Here is a 15,328-nt window from a genome sequence, read left to right on the forward strand (position 1 = left end):
TTTGAACCTACAACTCCTGATTACAGGGTCCTAAGTTAGTTCAAGCCCCACACTGGGGGTAGAGTTTACTTAAAAAAAAAAAAGAAAGAAAGAAAAGAAAGAAAAAATCATTCTTTCCAAAAATAGGCAATATGGCATTTGATTATGTGTAGGTCTCAACAGGGATTTTAAGAAAAGTATTTTTTTCTGCTTTACCCTGCTTTCAAAGTCTCATTTAGACCTCTCAAATCCCATTAGAACTAGGATGATCACATAATGTATCATACAAACCAGGGCACTTTGAGAGTAAAAGGGAGGGCTAAGAGTAAACATGCCAGGACAAAAGGCATAAACTACAACATATGGTCATCCTCGTGAAAATTCATAGATCCTATGTTAGAGTATTCCTAAAATTTATTTTTAATGATGATTGCTTGAAACACCTATTCCAATGCCTAAATCAACTCTTCCTGTCCACAAACTATCTGCTTTCAGAGTTCAAATACAGTTTTTCATTTACGCTGATCAGAAATTTAAGTTCAAAGGGATCCTGTATTATCTAATAAGTTTGTTAGGATAAGGTTTCTGAAGGTATTTTATAAAGCTAAAAGAAGCGATACATGTCTAGAAGCAATTTCACTTTTCAAAAAAATTATTATTTTTTAAATTATTTTAAAACACACAAGTATACATACACCCAACACTTTCCTTCAACTGCCTCTCTCTCAACAAAAGCTTCCACTTGTGGCAGGTCTAATTATAAATGAGTAGAACCTGGCTGACCTGCATGTCATTAAAATACACAGTAGCTCTAGTTCCTTATAGGTCAAGGATTCTGCTTCCAAGCACAGGACAAATGTGGAAACTTCTCTATTACAAATTTAGCAGTGATGATCATTTAAATATAAATAGAGACAGGGACTGCCCTAAATTTATCCATATAAGTAGGATCTTGTTATTTGCTAACCAGTGCTGATTTTGGAATTTCTACAATCCCGCACCTGTACCCTTTCCAATGGTTAACTATATGGTAATTGATAGGGAAAACTAAAACTAGAGAAGAGGATAAATTATTGGGACAATTCTTTAAAGAGCACAACCAATAGACCATAATCTCAAGTAGCAAAACACAATATTCAAGACCCTGAAGAGGTGATATTCTCCTCTATCTTCCTATGAATATTAAAGTTTAATATGATTTCCCCAAAAAATTAATGAAAAAAAAATTACTCTTAGTCAAAGTCATTGGATACAAGCTCTCTGATGAACAGTCAAATCAATTATTTAACACAAGGATTATACAGACTAAAGTTTTAAATCCTTTCTGATTTTTCCCATTTAAACCAGGTATGAGCCAAATTTAAAGTAGTTTTATCGTTGGCTGTATATTGTACCACTCATACTAGCCTTATCTTTTAGCACCTGGCTCTGGCTATTAAGCTGCATCTTATGGACATTCCTGTCTCTCTGCTTCAAATCTCTCCAACCAAAATTTATCTTTTGTACTGTATTTACCATTATTCCCTTAGAGATTGTCTAATGTCACTAAGGGGATATATTAACCGTTGACCTACCTTACAACTCAAGTAACAGACTTGTTTATAATTTGGACTTTCTAAATTCAAAACATGTAATGATGCTGATTTTACCTGCCACAGACGAAAAGTGATATGTTCAGCAGATAGAGCCATACAGGATAGATTCATAGTCCATCTGTGAACAAACCAGTCCTCTTCTGTCACCAAATAAATGAGAGACTTTCATCTCTGCCTCCCTCTCCCTTACTCATTTCAAATAAACTAATTCTAGTATTATCCTAAACAATTCAGAAAGAAAATGTCTCAGGAGAAAAAACCCTATCCAAAAAGAAATGAACATTCTTGGGGATTACCGTGTCATTTTATTAGTATACTTAAAATTTATTTCCACTTAGAAAATGGACAGAAACATCAGTGTGGTCAACTCCTCAAAAACTCCAATTCTTCACTATTTTCATAATCATACAGTCTGATTTACAAAGACTTTCAGTATACTATTATAAAAACCAAAGTTCTCTGAAGTCAGAGATAGCAGAAATCAAATCACAACCATTTGCTAGCTGTATAACCTTGGGCAAATTATCAAAACTGTCTAGGCCTAGGCCTGCTTCCTCAGCTGTTAAATCCAGAATATTACACTACAGCATTACCGCATAGGTTGTGAGGTTTAAAGAGGTACAAAGGGGCGCCCGGGTGGCTCAGCTGGTTAAGCATCTACCTTCGGCTCAGGTCATGATCCCAGGGTCCTGGGATCAAATCCTGCATCAGGCTCCCTGCTCAGAGGGGAGTCTGCTTCTCCCTCTCCCTCTGCCCCTCCTTCCCCACTTGTGCTCTCTCTCTCTCAATATCTTTTTTAAAAATAAAAAAATAAAGAGGTACAAAATAATAAATTATTATTTTAAAGCACTGCTGAAACCAGTCAATACCCAGGAGAAAAATTCATTTATTAAATTTAATTCTATGTAAATTAACAGGAAAGATAATTGGCTAGCAATCTCAGCAAATAATTAAGAACTTGAAAACATTAGACTGGGTCAAGGGTATGAGAATATCATATACTAGTCTAAAAATATATGCACACCTGTTTGACATATCAAATTTTCTGGATAATTTGACTAGAACAAGAAAGAACTGTTTTCCAATAAAAGCCCTACACTGAAAACTTAGCAACTTTAAAAAACCCCATAGGAAAAAAATCAACCTTTTTCAGAAATACATGAAAATACAGCAAACAATTCTTGAGGCATTCAGAAAGATAGGAAGACAATAAAGAATTCGTCTGGGGGCGCCTGAGTGGCTCAGTCAGTTAAGCATCCAACTCTTGATTTTAGGGTTGTGAGATCGAACCCCACAGTGGGCTCTGTGCTCAGTGTGGAATCTGCTTGGGATTCTCTCTCTCCCTCTCCTTTTGCCCCCCCCACCACTTGCTCTCTAATAAAATCTTAAAAAAAAAGAAGAAGAAGAAGAATTAATCTGAAACCCATAGTAACATAATTCTTTTACCACTGGCTGGTATGATAGATCTCTATTTAGAAGTCTGACAAAACTTCTGCACTAGTTCACAGGAAAACAAGTGTATGTACAATGTTTCACACAGAAGGAAACACAACTAAAAGATGACTGCTGTAATTATATACAATACATAATAAAGTAAAATTATAACTGGCCATAATACAGGCTCCTTATCTGAAATATCCCTCAACTGGCTTTATAGGATATCACAAAAAGTAATAGTTCAATCTAGATAATCCACAGTACAGCAGGAAGCTGAGTCCCCAAATCTACATTCTTCCCAGGCTCTACTAAGCCTCTGCTTACATACTTGACTTTACTTGACTGTTAATTCAAATATCTAAGCAACTTCTAGGTACCAGACCCTGGCTCGATGCTAGAAAAACAAATAAAACAAAGACTCCACATTCAAGGAGTTCTAAGTCCAGAATGAGGAGATAAATTATAAGGAAGTATACAGTAAGAGAGGTAAAAACACAGTGGTTAAAGGCTGAGACTGGTCCAAACTACCTGAAAGCTACCTCTTCAACTTGCTATGGGATCTCGGTAAGTTTTTCATTGTAAAATGGGGATAATAGAACCTGTCTTACTGGGAGATTACATGAAATAATGGTGCACACAAGAGTAATAAGCACTCTATACTGTTACCTGCTACTATTACCAGTAAAAGTGCTATTACTGAAATATGACCAAAGTGCTGTGGGAGCACAGAAAATGAACTCAACCTAGGAAGATGTCAGGGATGACACCAAAACTTTTGTATTGAAGAAAACAAAAGTACAGTAGTAGGAATTCCAGACAGGTAAGAGCATATGCAAAAACAAGAATAAAAAAAAGAGCCTAGTGAGGCACCTGGGTGGCTCAGTCAGTTAAGTGTCTGCCTTCAGCTCAGGTCATAATCTCAGGGTCCTGGGATCGAGCCCCACTGTTTCCCTGCTCAGTGGGGAGTCTGCTTCTCCCTCTGTCCCTCCCCCTGCTCATTTTCTCTCAAAAAAGTAAAATCTTTTAAAAAAAACAAAAAACACAACATTAATTTTTAAAAAATAAGAAATAAAAGAGCCTAGCCATGTCCAGGTTAACAAAAGAAAACTGAACAATGGCAGGATAATGAAGGGAAAAGAAAAGAGATACACCTGTTACAATGGCACCAGATGCTTGAGTCTTTTGTTTTTTGGATTTTTTTAAGATTTTATTTTTAAGGGGCGCCTGGGTGGCTCAGTCATTAAGCGTCTGCCTTCAGCTCAGGTCATGATCCCAGGGTCCTGGGATCGAGCCCCGCATCGGGTTCCCTGCTCAGCGGGAGGCCTGCTTCTCCCTCTCCCTCTCCCCCTGCTTGTGTTCCCTCTCTCGCTGTGTCTCTCTGTCAAATAAATAAAAATTAAAAAAAAAAAAAAGATTTTATTTTTAAGTAATCTCTACACCCAGTGTGGAGCTTGAACTCATAACCCTGAGATCAAGAGTCACATGCTCCATTAACTGAGCTAGCCAGGCGCCCCATCCAGATGCTTGGGAGTCTTTTTTATTTATTCATTTCTTACAATTTTATTTATTTATTTGAGAGAGAGAGCTCGTTTGAGCAGAGGGGAGGGACCAAGGATGTGGGGCTTGATCCCAGGACCCCAGGATCATGACCTGAGCCGAAGGCAGACGCTTAACTGACTGAGCTACCCACTTGCCCCCAGATGCTCAGGAGTCTTAAAAGGCAAGTTAGTAAGTTTGAATCTGATACTTAAGAAAATTGGGAACAACAGGAAAAGTCCTATCTTAGGAGCGTTCAAAGTTCAAATTTGAGTTTTCTGTGTGGCCTCTGATCCTCTCTGATTCTCACTTCTCTCACCTGTAAAAAGAGGGATACCACCACCGGGTTTATAAGTTACTTGGATTAGATAAATATCTCCAAAATACCTTGGCACAGAGCCTGGAATGTAATATGTACCCAACAAAATGTACCCAACAAATAGCAGCTGATAGTATCATCACTAGATATCACAGCAGTCAACTTCTGACGCTGCAATAGTCAAGGGTAAGTTTATATTACCCTAATTTGACAATATCCAGTAGAAGTACCATTCTCCTCTCCCATCTACTTTTTTACTGAAACAAATGAACAAAACGAACTGATTTTATCTTGTTTCTTATCCTTCATGATGCCATGCTAATACGTGGTCACTGAATAAATGTTTGGGAAATGGAACTGTCTGGTAAACCTATACACAGTGAAAAAGCCAGCAAGAAGTCATAACTAAGTTTATAACACCAAGATGTTACCAGAAAAAAATATATAATATTTAATGATAAACATACCAACCATTTCCTACCAGTTAACTGGTAGAAAATGCTGCCATGTATTAAAGGGAAACAGTGCTTTACATACTGTAGACAATACTAACACTCATCTCCTCAAAAAGAGGCCAACCTATATACCACAGCAAAAAGAACACTACAAAAAAACCCCAAAAAGTAAAAAACAGAAGATAAAGTTCAAAACCCTGCTCTGAATTAGGCAAAATAATTTACCTGGGCCTGTTTCATCATCTCTAAAATAGAGTCCCCACCTAATTTATCTACCTCACTGAGTTACTGGAAGAATTAGACAAGAATGTACCTAAGTGCACTTACTAAAGCATGAGAGTATACAAAACTACACAGTATTACCATTCTTATATCCCAGGTTAGATGATTTTACAACACCCTGATGTCTTAGTTCCCTAACTTCCTTTTTTTTTTAAGATTTTGTTTATTTGATAGAGAGAGACACAGCGAGAGAGGGAACACAAGCAGGGGGAGTGGGAGAGGAAGAAGCAGGCTTCCCACCGAGCAGGAAGCCCGATGTGGGGCTCGATCCCAGGACCCTGGGACCATGACCCGAGCTGAAGGCAGATGCCTAATGACTGAGCCACCCAGGCACCCCTCTAACTTTCTTTCCTATGATCTTGTCCTCCATTCTACTTTAGCCATTTCACTATCATGGTCATTACCAATAACCTCAACTCTTCCATAATCTCTATTTCAAGCACTGTGCTCTACCAACCGTAACAGCTCATTCCCTCCAGTACCTCCACTCCAATGATTCTTTTAACTGAAGTGTAATTAACAACGTTATATTAGTTTCAGGTGTACAATACAATGATTCAACAAGTCTACACATTACTCAGTGCTCATCACAATAAGTATATTCTTAATCCTTTTTATATTTTCCCCATCCCCCACCAACCTCCCGTTACTCCCAACAATTCTTAAACTCCATCGGAGCCTAAAATCTATTGATCCAACTTTTCCCTCTACCCCAAAAGTCCTTACTTATCTCCCACCAAGCTTACAATCACAGTCCATTATTATAATCCCTCTCTTGCCCCCACTCACATAAACTCTGGTTAATGGGGACTGGTTATCATAGCTTCAGTTGTATGTATAGCACATCTAACAATTATATCTGAATTAACCTTCCAATAAGAAAAGCTGTTTTGATGTCTATCCCCTGTTTAAACACCTTAAATAGCGAGGACAGGGGCACTTGGGTGGCTCAGTTGGTTAAGTGTCTGCCTTCGGCTCAGGTCACATGATCCCAGGGTCCTGGGATGAGCCCCACATCCTTGGGCTCCCTGCTCAAGCAGGGAGTCTGCCTCTCCCTCTCCCTCTGCCCCTCCCCTACTTGTGCCAGTTCGCTCTCCGTCAAATAAATAAATAAAATCTTAAAAAAAATAAATTGGGGCGCCTGGGTGGCTCAGTCATTGTGTCTGCCTTCGGCTCAGGTCATGATCCCAGGGTCCTGGGACAGAGCCCCGCATCAGGCTCCCTGCTCCACAGGAAGCCTGCTTCTTCCTCTCCCTCTCCCACTCCTCCTGCTTGTGTTCCCTCTCTCACTGTGTCTCTGTCAAGTGAATAAATAAAATCTTTAAAAAAAATAAAAATAAAAAATAAATTAGGGCATTCCTGCTTAGAGGATTAAAATAAAACTTACTGTTGTAGCCTTAGCTTTCACTTTTTCCCCATGCTCAATGGTTTAATCATTGTTCAAAAAGAAAAAAAACAAACAAACAATTCTGCTTATTCCACTTCTATACTTTTGCCCTGGCTATTTTCTGTCACTGAATGCCTCCCATTCTTTTCCTTGCAAAGATGTAATCCTATCGGAGTACCTGGGTGGCTCAGTAGTTAAGCGTTTCCACAAGTTTCCTTCACAAACATACACATACTTCTTAGTACAACCACTATTCAAATATTATTCTAACAACCTTTTTAAAAATAAGTTTATATACTAGAAAATATTCTGAAGGTAAATATACCCCTTGGTATCCCTTGTGCAGACACCCTAAAGCAGTTATTAAACCAATTAAATTTTTAATCATTTTTGCTCCAAGATACCTTTTAATTTTATTTACAGCTTTACTCATAGCAGTAAGGGAAATTACTGACACCACAGCATATAATCCACAAGCATCAGCTTTAGCTTCTTGTACAGTCAAGATCTAAAATACCAAATTAATTTCTTGATTTTTAATCAGTACTATCTACAAAAGGGTGAAAAAGTAAGCTACTCCTCCCTCATCAACACTCGAAAATATTACCTGAACCAGAAGATAAAAGTACTAACTTTTCCAACAATCATTATTTAAAATTACCAGTCACAAAACATGATCAACGATTTTTTTCTACTGTAACTAAATCTGAAGAGCTGTTTTGTATTCCAATTCCATAAAACAGAGATAAATTGAAATTCCTCTTTGAAATCAATTGTCAGAGTGAGAAGGATAACAAATAATTGAAACCTAATAAGACCAAATTAATATTACAAAGACAACTTCTGCTTGTTTGAATGATACTCAACTCAAGATTTATCCTACAACACTGTTGGTAAAAATAAAAAGTAAGTAACAGGAAACTATTTTGGCCCTAACTTTAATTTCTTACTATCTATGGTACTTACTAAAATACTATGTGCTATTAACCTACATACAATGTCAAAGTAACTTTGGCTAGTTTTTCTTCCATAAATTCCTATATTATGTATAATATACTAAATGCATTTGTTAAATCCCAAAGAAATAATTTAGTATAAGCATGACAATACAGTATATTCTTTCAGCTGCATATATTTGTATTTTTGCACTAAAACAATGCATTAAGCACATTCAGATAGGTTTTCCACAGTTAAATGGACAATTCACTTTTTATAACTGGAAAATCACTACAACATCTTCTGGTATCCACTGCAATATCAAATCAATGACTTCTTTCAGTATTTGTGGTGGTCATTTGTAATTCCTTTGGTAATTAACCATGAGTCAGCTCTCACTTAATGCTAAATGGTGATGCTAATATGAAAAGAGATTTAATGCCAGACATACAAGCAAAAGTACCAAACTGTTTCAGGGAAGGAATTTTAATAGAATTCAAGAACTGGATGTCTACCTCAAGCTGGAACCCATTTTCATTAATAAAATATTAGAAACTTATTAAGCCACAAGAAAAAAGATGAAATCTCTACATGGGTTTCAAATCCATAATTCAAGATCTCATGAACTCCTATTCCTTTCCAGAAAATGGTAATTTCTTTTTTTTTAAGCAAACTCCACACCCAATGTGGGGCTTGAACTCATGACCCTGAGACTGAGTTGCATGCTACATGACTGAGCTAGCCAGGTACCCCAGAAAATGGTCATCTTGGCCACAAGAAAACAGTCCTTTTTTCATTTTATCATGTACCCAAATAGATGGAAATTATATGGAAATATATCTCAGCTATGAAGCAGCAGAATCAGTATAGCTAATTATATATGTGTCTAAAAAAATTTTAAGTCACAAATTTTAGTTCTGGTTATATAATTTATCATAAAGACCTAAGAAAATGCGAAAAAAAATCTCTCTGTAGTACTCTAATGGGAATTGTGTGATACATATAGAAAAAAATGGAACGAACACAACAGGGACACCTATTTTTCTATAATGCTGATAGCACTAGAAAAGCCCTGTAAATAATCAGCCTAACAATGTATCTGTCTAGATCTGGTTCTTCTTGGTCTCAATGCCTACTTTGAAAACAAATAAGCATACTGTCACATGAAGCCCTGTGATCACAATTCTTGCCAACCCCATTCTCCCTCCAATGCAACCTGTTTTCTCTGTGACGTTATTCCTTGAAATGTCCCTTTTCCAGTACCCTTTACCTTGAATATATACCTTTATCCTTCAAATAACCACCAGAGAACTTTCCCTTATGCTGACCTTATATGGACACTCTTGAACGTCTGAAAATATACTAACCAATAATTTTGCATGTTAATAATCATGCCAGTTGGGGCGCCTGGGTGGCTCAGTTGTTAGGCGTCTGCCTTCGGCTCAGGTCATGATCCCAGGGTCCTGGGATCGAGCCCCACATCGGGCTCCCTGCTCTGTGGGAAGCCTGCTTCTCCCTCTCCCACTCCCCCTGCTTGTGTTCCCTCTCTCACTGTGTCTCTCTCTGTCAAATAAATAAAATCTTTAAAAATAAATAAATAAAAATAAAAACAGAATCAGTTGGCTTTATCTTTAAAAAAAAAAAATCATGCCAATTTATCATCAGTATTTTGAGATCGGTACAGCCTTGGATCCAACCCTTTCCACCTATCATAATATGTATGGGAAAGGGAGTAGTAATGATTTTGCATAAGTTTCAGTATCCCAAGCAAAGTGCACCTTGATTTTCACAACTGGTGGCATCTCTTCCAGATGATGGGAGACCCTGGAAACAGATTAGTACACTTGCCCATGAGTCATCTCCAGCACGTCTGCATTAGAATGCCAACTTTATTACAAGATACCACACAAAAAATATACTAACATGCTTCTGTGATTTTAAGTATTTTAAAACTGTAACCTTCTCATTTAATGGTCTCAACTAAGAATTATCTGAAGGTCACATCCTGGTATCATATATGAAACACCAGGAATCTTACAAACATACTACATAAAAATAATACATGACTTATTACTATTTACCATTATGATTACTTACATAGATTACAGAAAACCCTTGGGTAATTTTATTTTTATTATGAAATTTAAGACATGTTTCTCTCATTTTATTACTCAATGATCTATTATCATAGCTCTTTTTTGTTAGAAATCTAATGCAAAACACATTCAGAACAAGAATGAAAGGCTACTTTGTTTATTTTTTTTGTCGGGGCGCCTGGGTGGCTCAGTCGTTAAGTGTCTGCCTTTGGCTCAGGTCATGATCCCTGGGTCCTGGGTTCCAGCCCCACATCGGGCTCCCTGCTCAGCTGGAAGCCTGCTTCTCCCTCTCCCACTCCCCCTGCTTGTGTTCCCTCTCTCGCGGTCTCTCTATCAAATAAATAATTAAAAAAAAAAATCACCAGTCCTCTGCAGGAATACAAACTGAAGAACATATTTCCTTATAGCATTCAGCAGCATCACCATTAACGGCTGCACAACCACTAAACGCTAAGCAATGTATCTTAACACCTTATGGTTGTACATCTCTCTACAAACAAAACTTTCTTTATGGAACCTATAATTCAAAGTATTGAATACATCTATATCTTAAATTATACTACATATTTTCCATTAGTTTGTGTAACATTTTAATCTGTGAACAAATATGCCTTAATCTGGTAAATGTAGGCAGAACTTGTGTCTCATTCAGAAATTGAGGTCAGATTCTTAAAGCAGTAGTCAGAACTTAAAACATTTAAAAAAAAAAATACATCAGCCTGAATCACAAAGATTCCCAGAGATAAAAAAATCACCTAAAAAGACCAAACAAGGGGCGCCTGGGTGGCTCAGTAGTTAAGCGTCTTCCTTCAGCTCAGGTCATGGTCCCAGGACCCTGGGATTGAGCCTCACATCGGGCTCCCTGCTCGGTGAGAAGCCTGCTTCTCCTTTTCCCACTCCCCGTTTGTGTTCCCTCGCTCGCTGCGTCTCTGTCAAATAAATAAAATCTTAACTAAAAAAAAAAGACCACACAAAAGAATGTCTAAACTAAAATAACAGTTAACAATATATCCTCTATAACAGTGTAACTCATCACTGTCAGAAGTCTCCTTATAAGTCCTTGGGAGACCAACAAGAAACAGTTCTGGACAAAAGGGAACAGAGTACAAACTAACTGTATAACCTCTCTAAAAGCTCACTTAATTCTTTCTAATCTGAGTTTATCCTCCGTATTTGATGACTCAATTATAGTTACATAAAATATGTAATTGCCAGGAGAGATAACGGTCATGAGCATAGGTTCAAGAGTCTGAAGAGCCAGGGTGTGAATCTAGGTGCTGCCATCTACCAGCTGTATGTACCTGGCCATGTTATTTAACTCTGTGCCTCAGCTGCCTCATTTGAAAACCCTCGTAGGGTTACTGTGAAGACTATGAGATAATACGCAAAAAGTGTGTAGAATGGTGCCTATTTATTGTTAAAATGAAGTTACTGAAAATGTTTAAATGTATGTTCCTGATAACGATTACTCCTTATATTCATAAGTGCTTCAGGTGGCATGCCACCGTTAATTAAGCTCCTCACCACCATATTACACAAAATACCTTTGAAACTTCAGGTGTTCACAAATAAGTGAATCCACCTCTGACTCAATACTAAGTTCAAGATACTACAAACTCCCAAATTTGCAAGTGATGGTAAATTGGCAAAGAGTGAAATTTTATAATTCGTAATTATCTTGCCAAATTAAAGCAAAGAAAATGACAGTCATCTAGAACTTACCAGAGAAGATGCACAGAAAAATTTCTAGTGCTGTAAGAAGATCTGTTTAAAGCAACAGGATCCATGCACTGTTTGGAAACCTACTTTGGATTTGTTTTCAAGTGTATTCAATGGCTTCACCTTGTTTATCACTCAAACCTTAAAGGAGGTCACATTTAATTTTAATAACCCAACCTTAAAATGTTTCAGATATACTATGTACAGGAGCATGCTATTATATTTCCTCTCTAATAACTTTAAATTGAAGGACATCATTAATGAAAATCAATATTTTTCCTTTCATTAAAACATCCAGGAAAAAAAAAACAACAGAAAACATACTACTTTATTTCTAATTTTTTTATTTATTGTAGTTGACTACTTCATTTTTAAATGGATGCTTTTTAGAAATGCTAGTACAATAATTTACAAAAGTTTTAACATTTTCTAATTGTCTAAAAGGTATTCATTCCCAATACCCTATTTTACCCATAATATTAGGAGATCTGAATTTTAGAAAACCAACATTTTACTGGCTGACCCAATACTGCAGGAGTTGGTTATTCCAACACACAAGCAGGAAATAAAATATGTGTACTATCTTCAAAGGACTACCAATCAGGTTTTAGATAAACCCAACTGAAGCACCAGAAGAGAAAGTCATCTTACTTGAAAAGGTAGAGGCTTTCTCAATTTTTTGAGGTGACAGCATTCACAATCTATCCAGTTTTCAAATTCTTTCAAGGCCCTGCAAATCCCGTTTAAGTCTGCTGAAATTCTGTGGTTGACAGGCATTTTCCCTCAAAACTTAATTGTCCATATTATTTATTTCCAATTTTATTAGGTCACCTTGAAATTCTCTCCTCTGAAAAGCACTTGCGGATTTTAGTTAACATGTCTCTTTAAATATTACCAATAAAAGCCCACACATCTTGCAGCCCACTTACGTCTTAGGATGCTTAAAAAAAAAAAAAAATCTCTCTCAGGGATCAAATGGCTATACAGGAACTGCTTCAACTCCCCTGCACCTGCATTATACTCTTAAATACCTTGAGATCCTGTATTGTGCTGCAGCTATACAGCAGGCGCATGATCACAAGGCTTTTTTCAACAGCCCCCAGATCCCTTACTGCTGCAAAACTTCTCACAAGCGTTCCATGCACTATACTGTTGTTGTTTAACTGCTTTACCTGTTTATTTACCAACCCCATCATCTCGGGGAATTCAAACCCTTCAAACTGCCTTCTGAAACATATCTAGACTATCCCATGTTATTCAGAGGAAGATCTGCAGCGGGATAAAAACTTGAGTTCTGATGTTCATCCCCTGACCCAAATTGCTGCTGTTGCCAGGATATGCGGTAGTAATGCAGTGGTTTCTTTGAGACTCTGAGGATGTATTTTACCCTAGAAATAGCCAATCTCTACTAAATTCCTTTTAATCGCCGAGATTTCCGCGGTAACAATGCTCAACAGGAAGGTATTTTAAACAACTGAAAGACGAGTTATTCTAATTTGGCTTTTATTTTTTCCTCGATAATACCTGCCATCACAAGGACATTTTTCCATACAGCATTTGCAACTAAAGAAAGAAAAAAAGGAGCTTCTGGCGCTAGTTATCACACGCTAAGAAGTCCCTTATCATTACGCTTCTTAAAAAAATCTTTCGAGGTAGGATTTGGGGCTAAGCTTACATCGACCACAGTCCTATAACTTACTCTTTTCCAAGCAAAATGAACGGCCTAATAACAACAGCAACATTTACGCCTAGGGAAATCTCAATTGTTTGACCAACCAAGAAGGCGTCTGATAACTAAAGGACCCTTTTCCCATGGGAGGAAATGGAAAGACAGACAATGAAAGGGACTTATTATAATAAGGATAGACGAAGGACGACCTCAAGAAGAGCCCTGCGAGCAAAACCCAGGGGTTCGGGAGCCCTGGTCTCAGCGACACCCGCCCGAAGCCCTCCCAACCCATCCCTCTTTTCCCCCGGGAGCCCGCCCGGCGCCTTCACAGGCCCGGCGCACCCGAGGGGAGCACCGTCCCCAGTCTGCGGCCCAACCAGGCTTCCGAAACCCGCCCAAGCAGGCCGAAGCCGCAAACCCGGCGGCCTGAGTTTAACAGGTAAGAGAATACGAGGTGAGAGGAGATGCGGCCTCGCCTCAAGCTGGGAGGCCCCTGGAGGAACTGGAGGCGGGAGAAGAGCGAGCCGGGTCGTAAGCCGGGGCAGAGCTTGGAAAGAAAAGAGCTAGGAGCGGGCGATGAGGACGTCCCAGCTCTGCCAGCGCCTTCCCGGATTCTCGGCAACGCCCGTGTTTACCTGAAAGTCTCGATCCTCGTTGAAGCGGGAGAAGCGGTCCGCCATTTTGCCGCCTTCACTCCTCTCAGGACGACGCTCTCCGGTTCGCTCCTTCCCTCCCGCGACACCCGCCCCCTCGCTCCCCTCCCCAGTTCCCCGCCTCCTCCCACGCCCACCCGGCGCGCGCAGGCGAGGGAGGGAGGAAGCGAGAAAGCGCGTCTAGAAGGGAGCCCCGTCGGCGCAGGCGCTTTTCGGCCCTGGAGGCGGAACCTTCCCTTAAATCCCCTCTCCGCTCCCGGCCCAGAGCGACCTCGGCGGCCGCGCGTGCGCATTCGCGCCGGGGAGCTGCAAGCGCTTCCGGAGGGAAAGATTACAGGGGCAAAATACGCTTGGATCCGGATGTTTTCCACCTGCTGATTTCCCCAACTACGATATGTTTTCTTGCCCTCTTGGTTCCCTGTGTGTGCAGAAGCCCATCCTCTGCTTTATTCAGTAAATAGCAATGTAATGTACTGGTTGAAAGCGCGGATTTTGGAGCCAGACTGCGTCCTTTCGAATCCCAGTTTGCCCTGAGGATTAAACGGCAAACGAAAAGACCCCTTCTTTCATGGGCTTACATTCCGGTGGAGAAAATCAGATACATAGTAAAATAATTACATAACTTTAAATGTTGACGAGTGCTACAAAAAATAAAAAACAGTACAGTCATGAGACCTCTGAAATGACCTTTGGCCTTTGAGGAAAAGCAAGGAACAAGGCTCCACCCCCACCTCCCCGCAGCCTTGGAGCAAAGGGAACATTAGACCCACAGGCCCCTTGAGGGCTAAGAGTTGCCATTTTTAAGATATTATTAGAGTGAGTATTTTTCAAGAGACCAAAGTTGATCCAAATCAAGTAAAGTTCTCTGGGTTTCAGTTTCTTTTTTATAAAATAAGGAAATTGAATTTGGTAATCTCTACTGCCCAGGCCCCGGCAATGACTGTATGGGTTATGATTCAGATTTTTCCATCCTTTGGCTTTCCTGAGCACCCCACCCGGCCCTCCAGCTCCCTCAGCCAAAATACATAAAACACGTAGGAGGGGTATAAGGACTTCCCTGCTTTTGGAACGAGTAGTTCACAGAAATCACAAAATGGAAAATAGCCCTTACCCTACCCTGAGAGAGTCGAGTGGAATGTAAATTTTTGAAAGGATGTGTATCTTCTATTCCTTTGTTACCCTTTGCCTCATCCAACCCCCAGTCCAAATCGAATACAATTGTAAGCAATGAAAAGAACTAAGGAGAGGCTGAACACAGACTGTAA

The 15,328-nt window shown here is 39.2% G+C and overlaps 1 protein-coding gene across 6 annotated transcripts in view; it reads right to left on the minus strand.

Moving 5' to 3' along the window:
* GPATCH8 (G-patch domain containing 8) overlaps window positions 1-14,156 on the minus strand; it is a 118,901-nt gene extending 104,745 nt beyond the window's left edge. For 2 of the 6 annotated variants that reach the window (XM_027625570.2, XM_027625573.2), the window contains exon 1: window positions 14,046-14,098. Coding sequence is in view for 1 of the 6 variants with exons in the window: in XM_027625568.2 (XP_027481369.1) it covers window positions 14,046-14,090 (45 nt within the window). In the remaining 5 variants the exon portion in view is untranslated. Of the gene's footprint in view, window positions 1-14,045 lie in introns of all 6 variants that reach the window. The other 4 variants (XM_027625569.2, XM_027625571.2, XM_027625568.2 and 1 more) reach the window with 3 other exon arrangements.
* Window positions 14,157-15,328: the final 1,172 nt, after the last annotated feature.

Source organism: Zalophus californianus, chromosome 16 (genome assembly GCF_009762305.2).
Source record: "Zalophus californianus isolate mZalCal1 chromosome 16, mZalCal1.pri.v2, whole genome shotgun sequence".
Taxonomy (NCBI): domain Eukaryota; kingdom Metazoa; phylum Chordata; class Mammalia; order Carnivora; family Otariidae; genus Zalophus; species Zalophus californianus.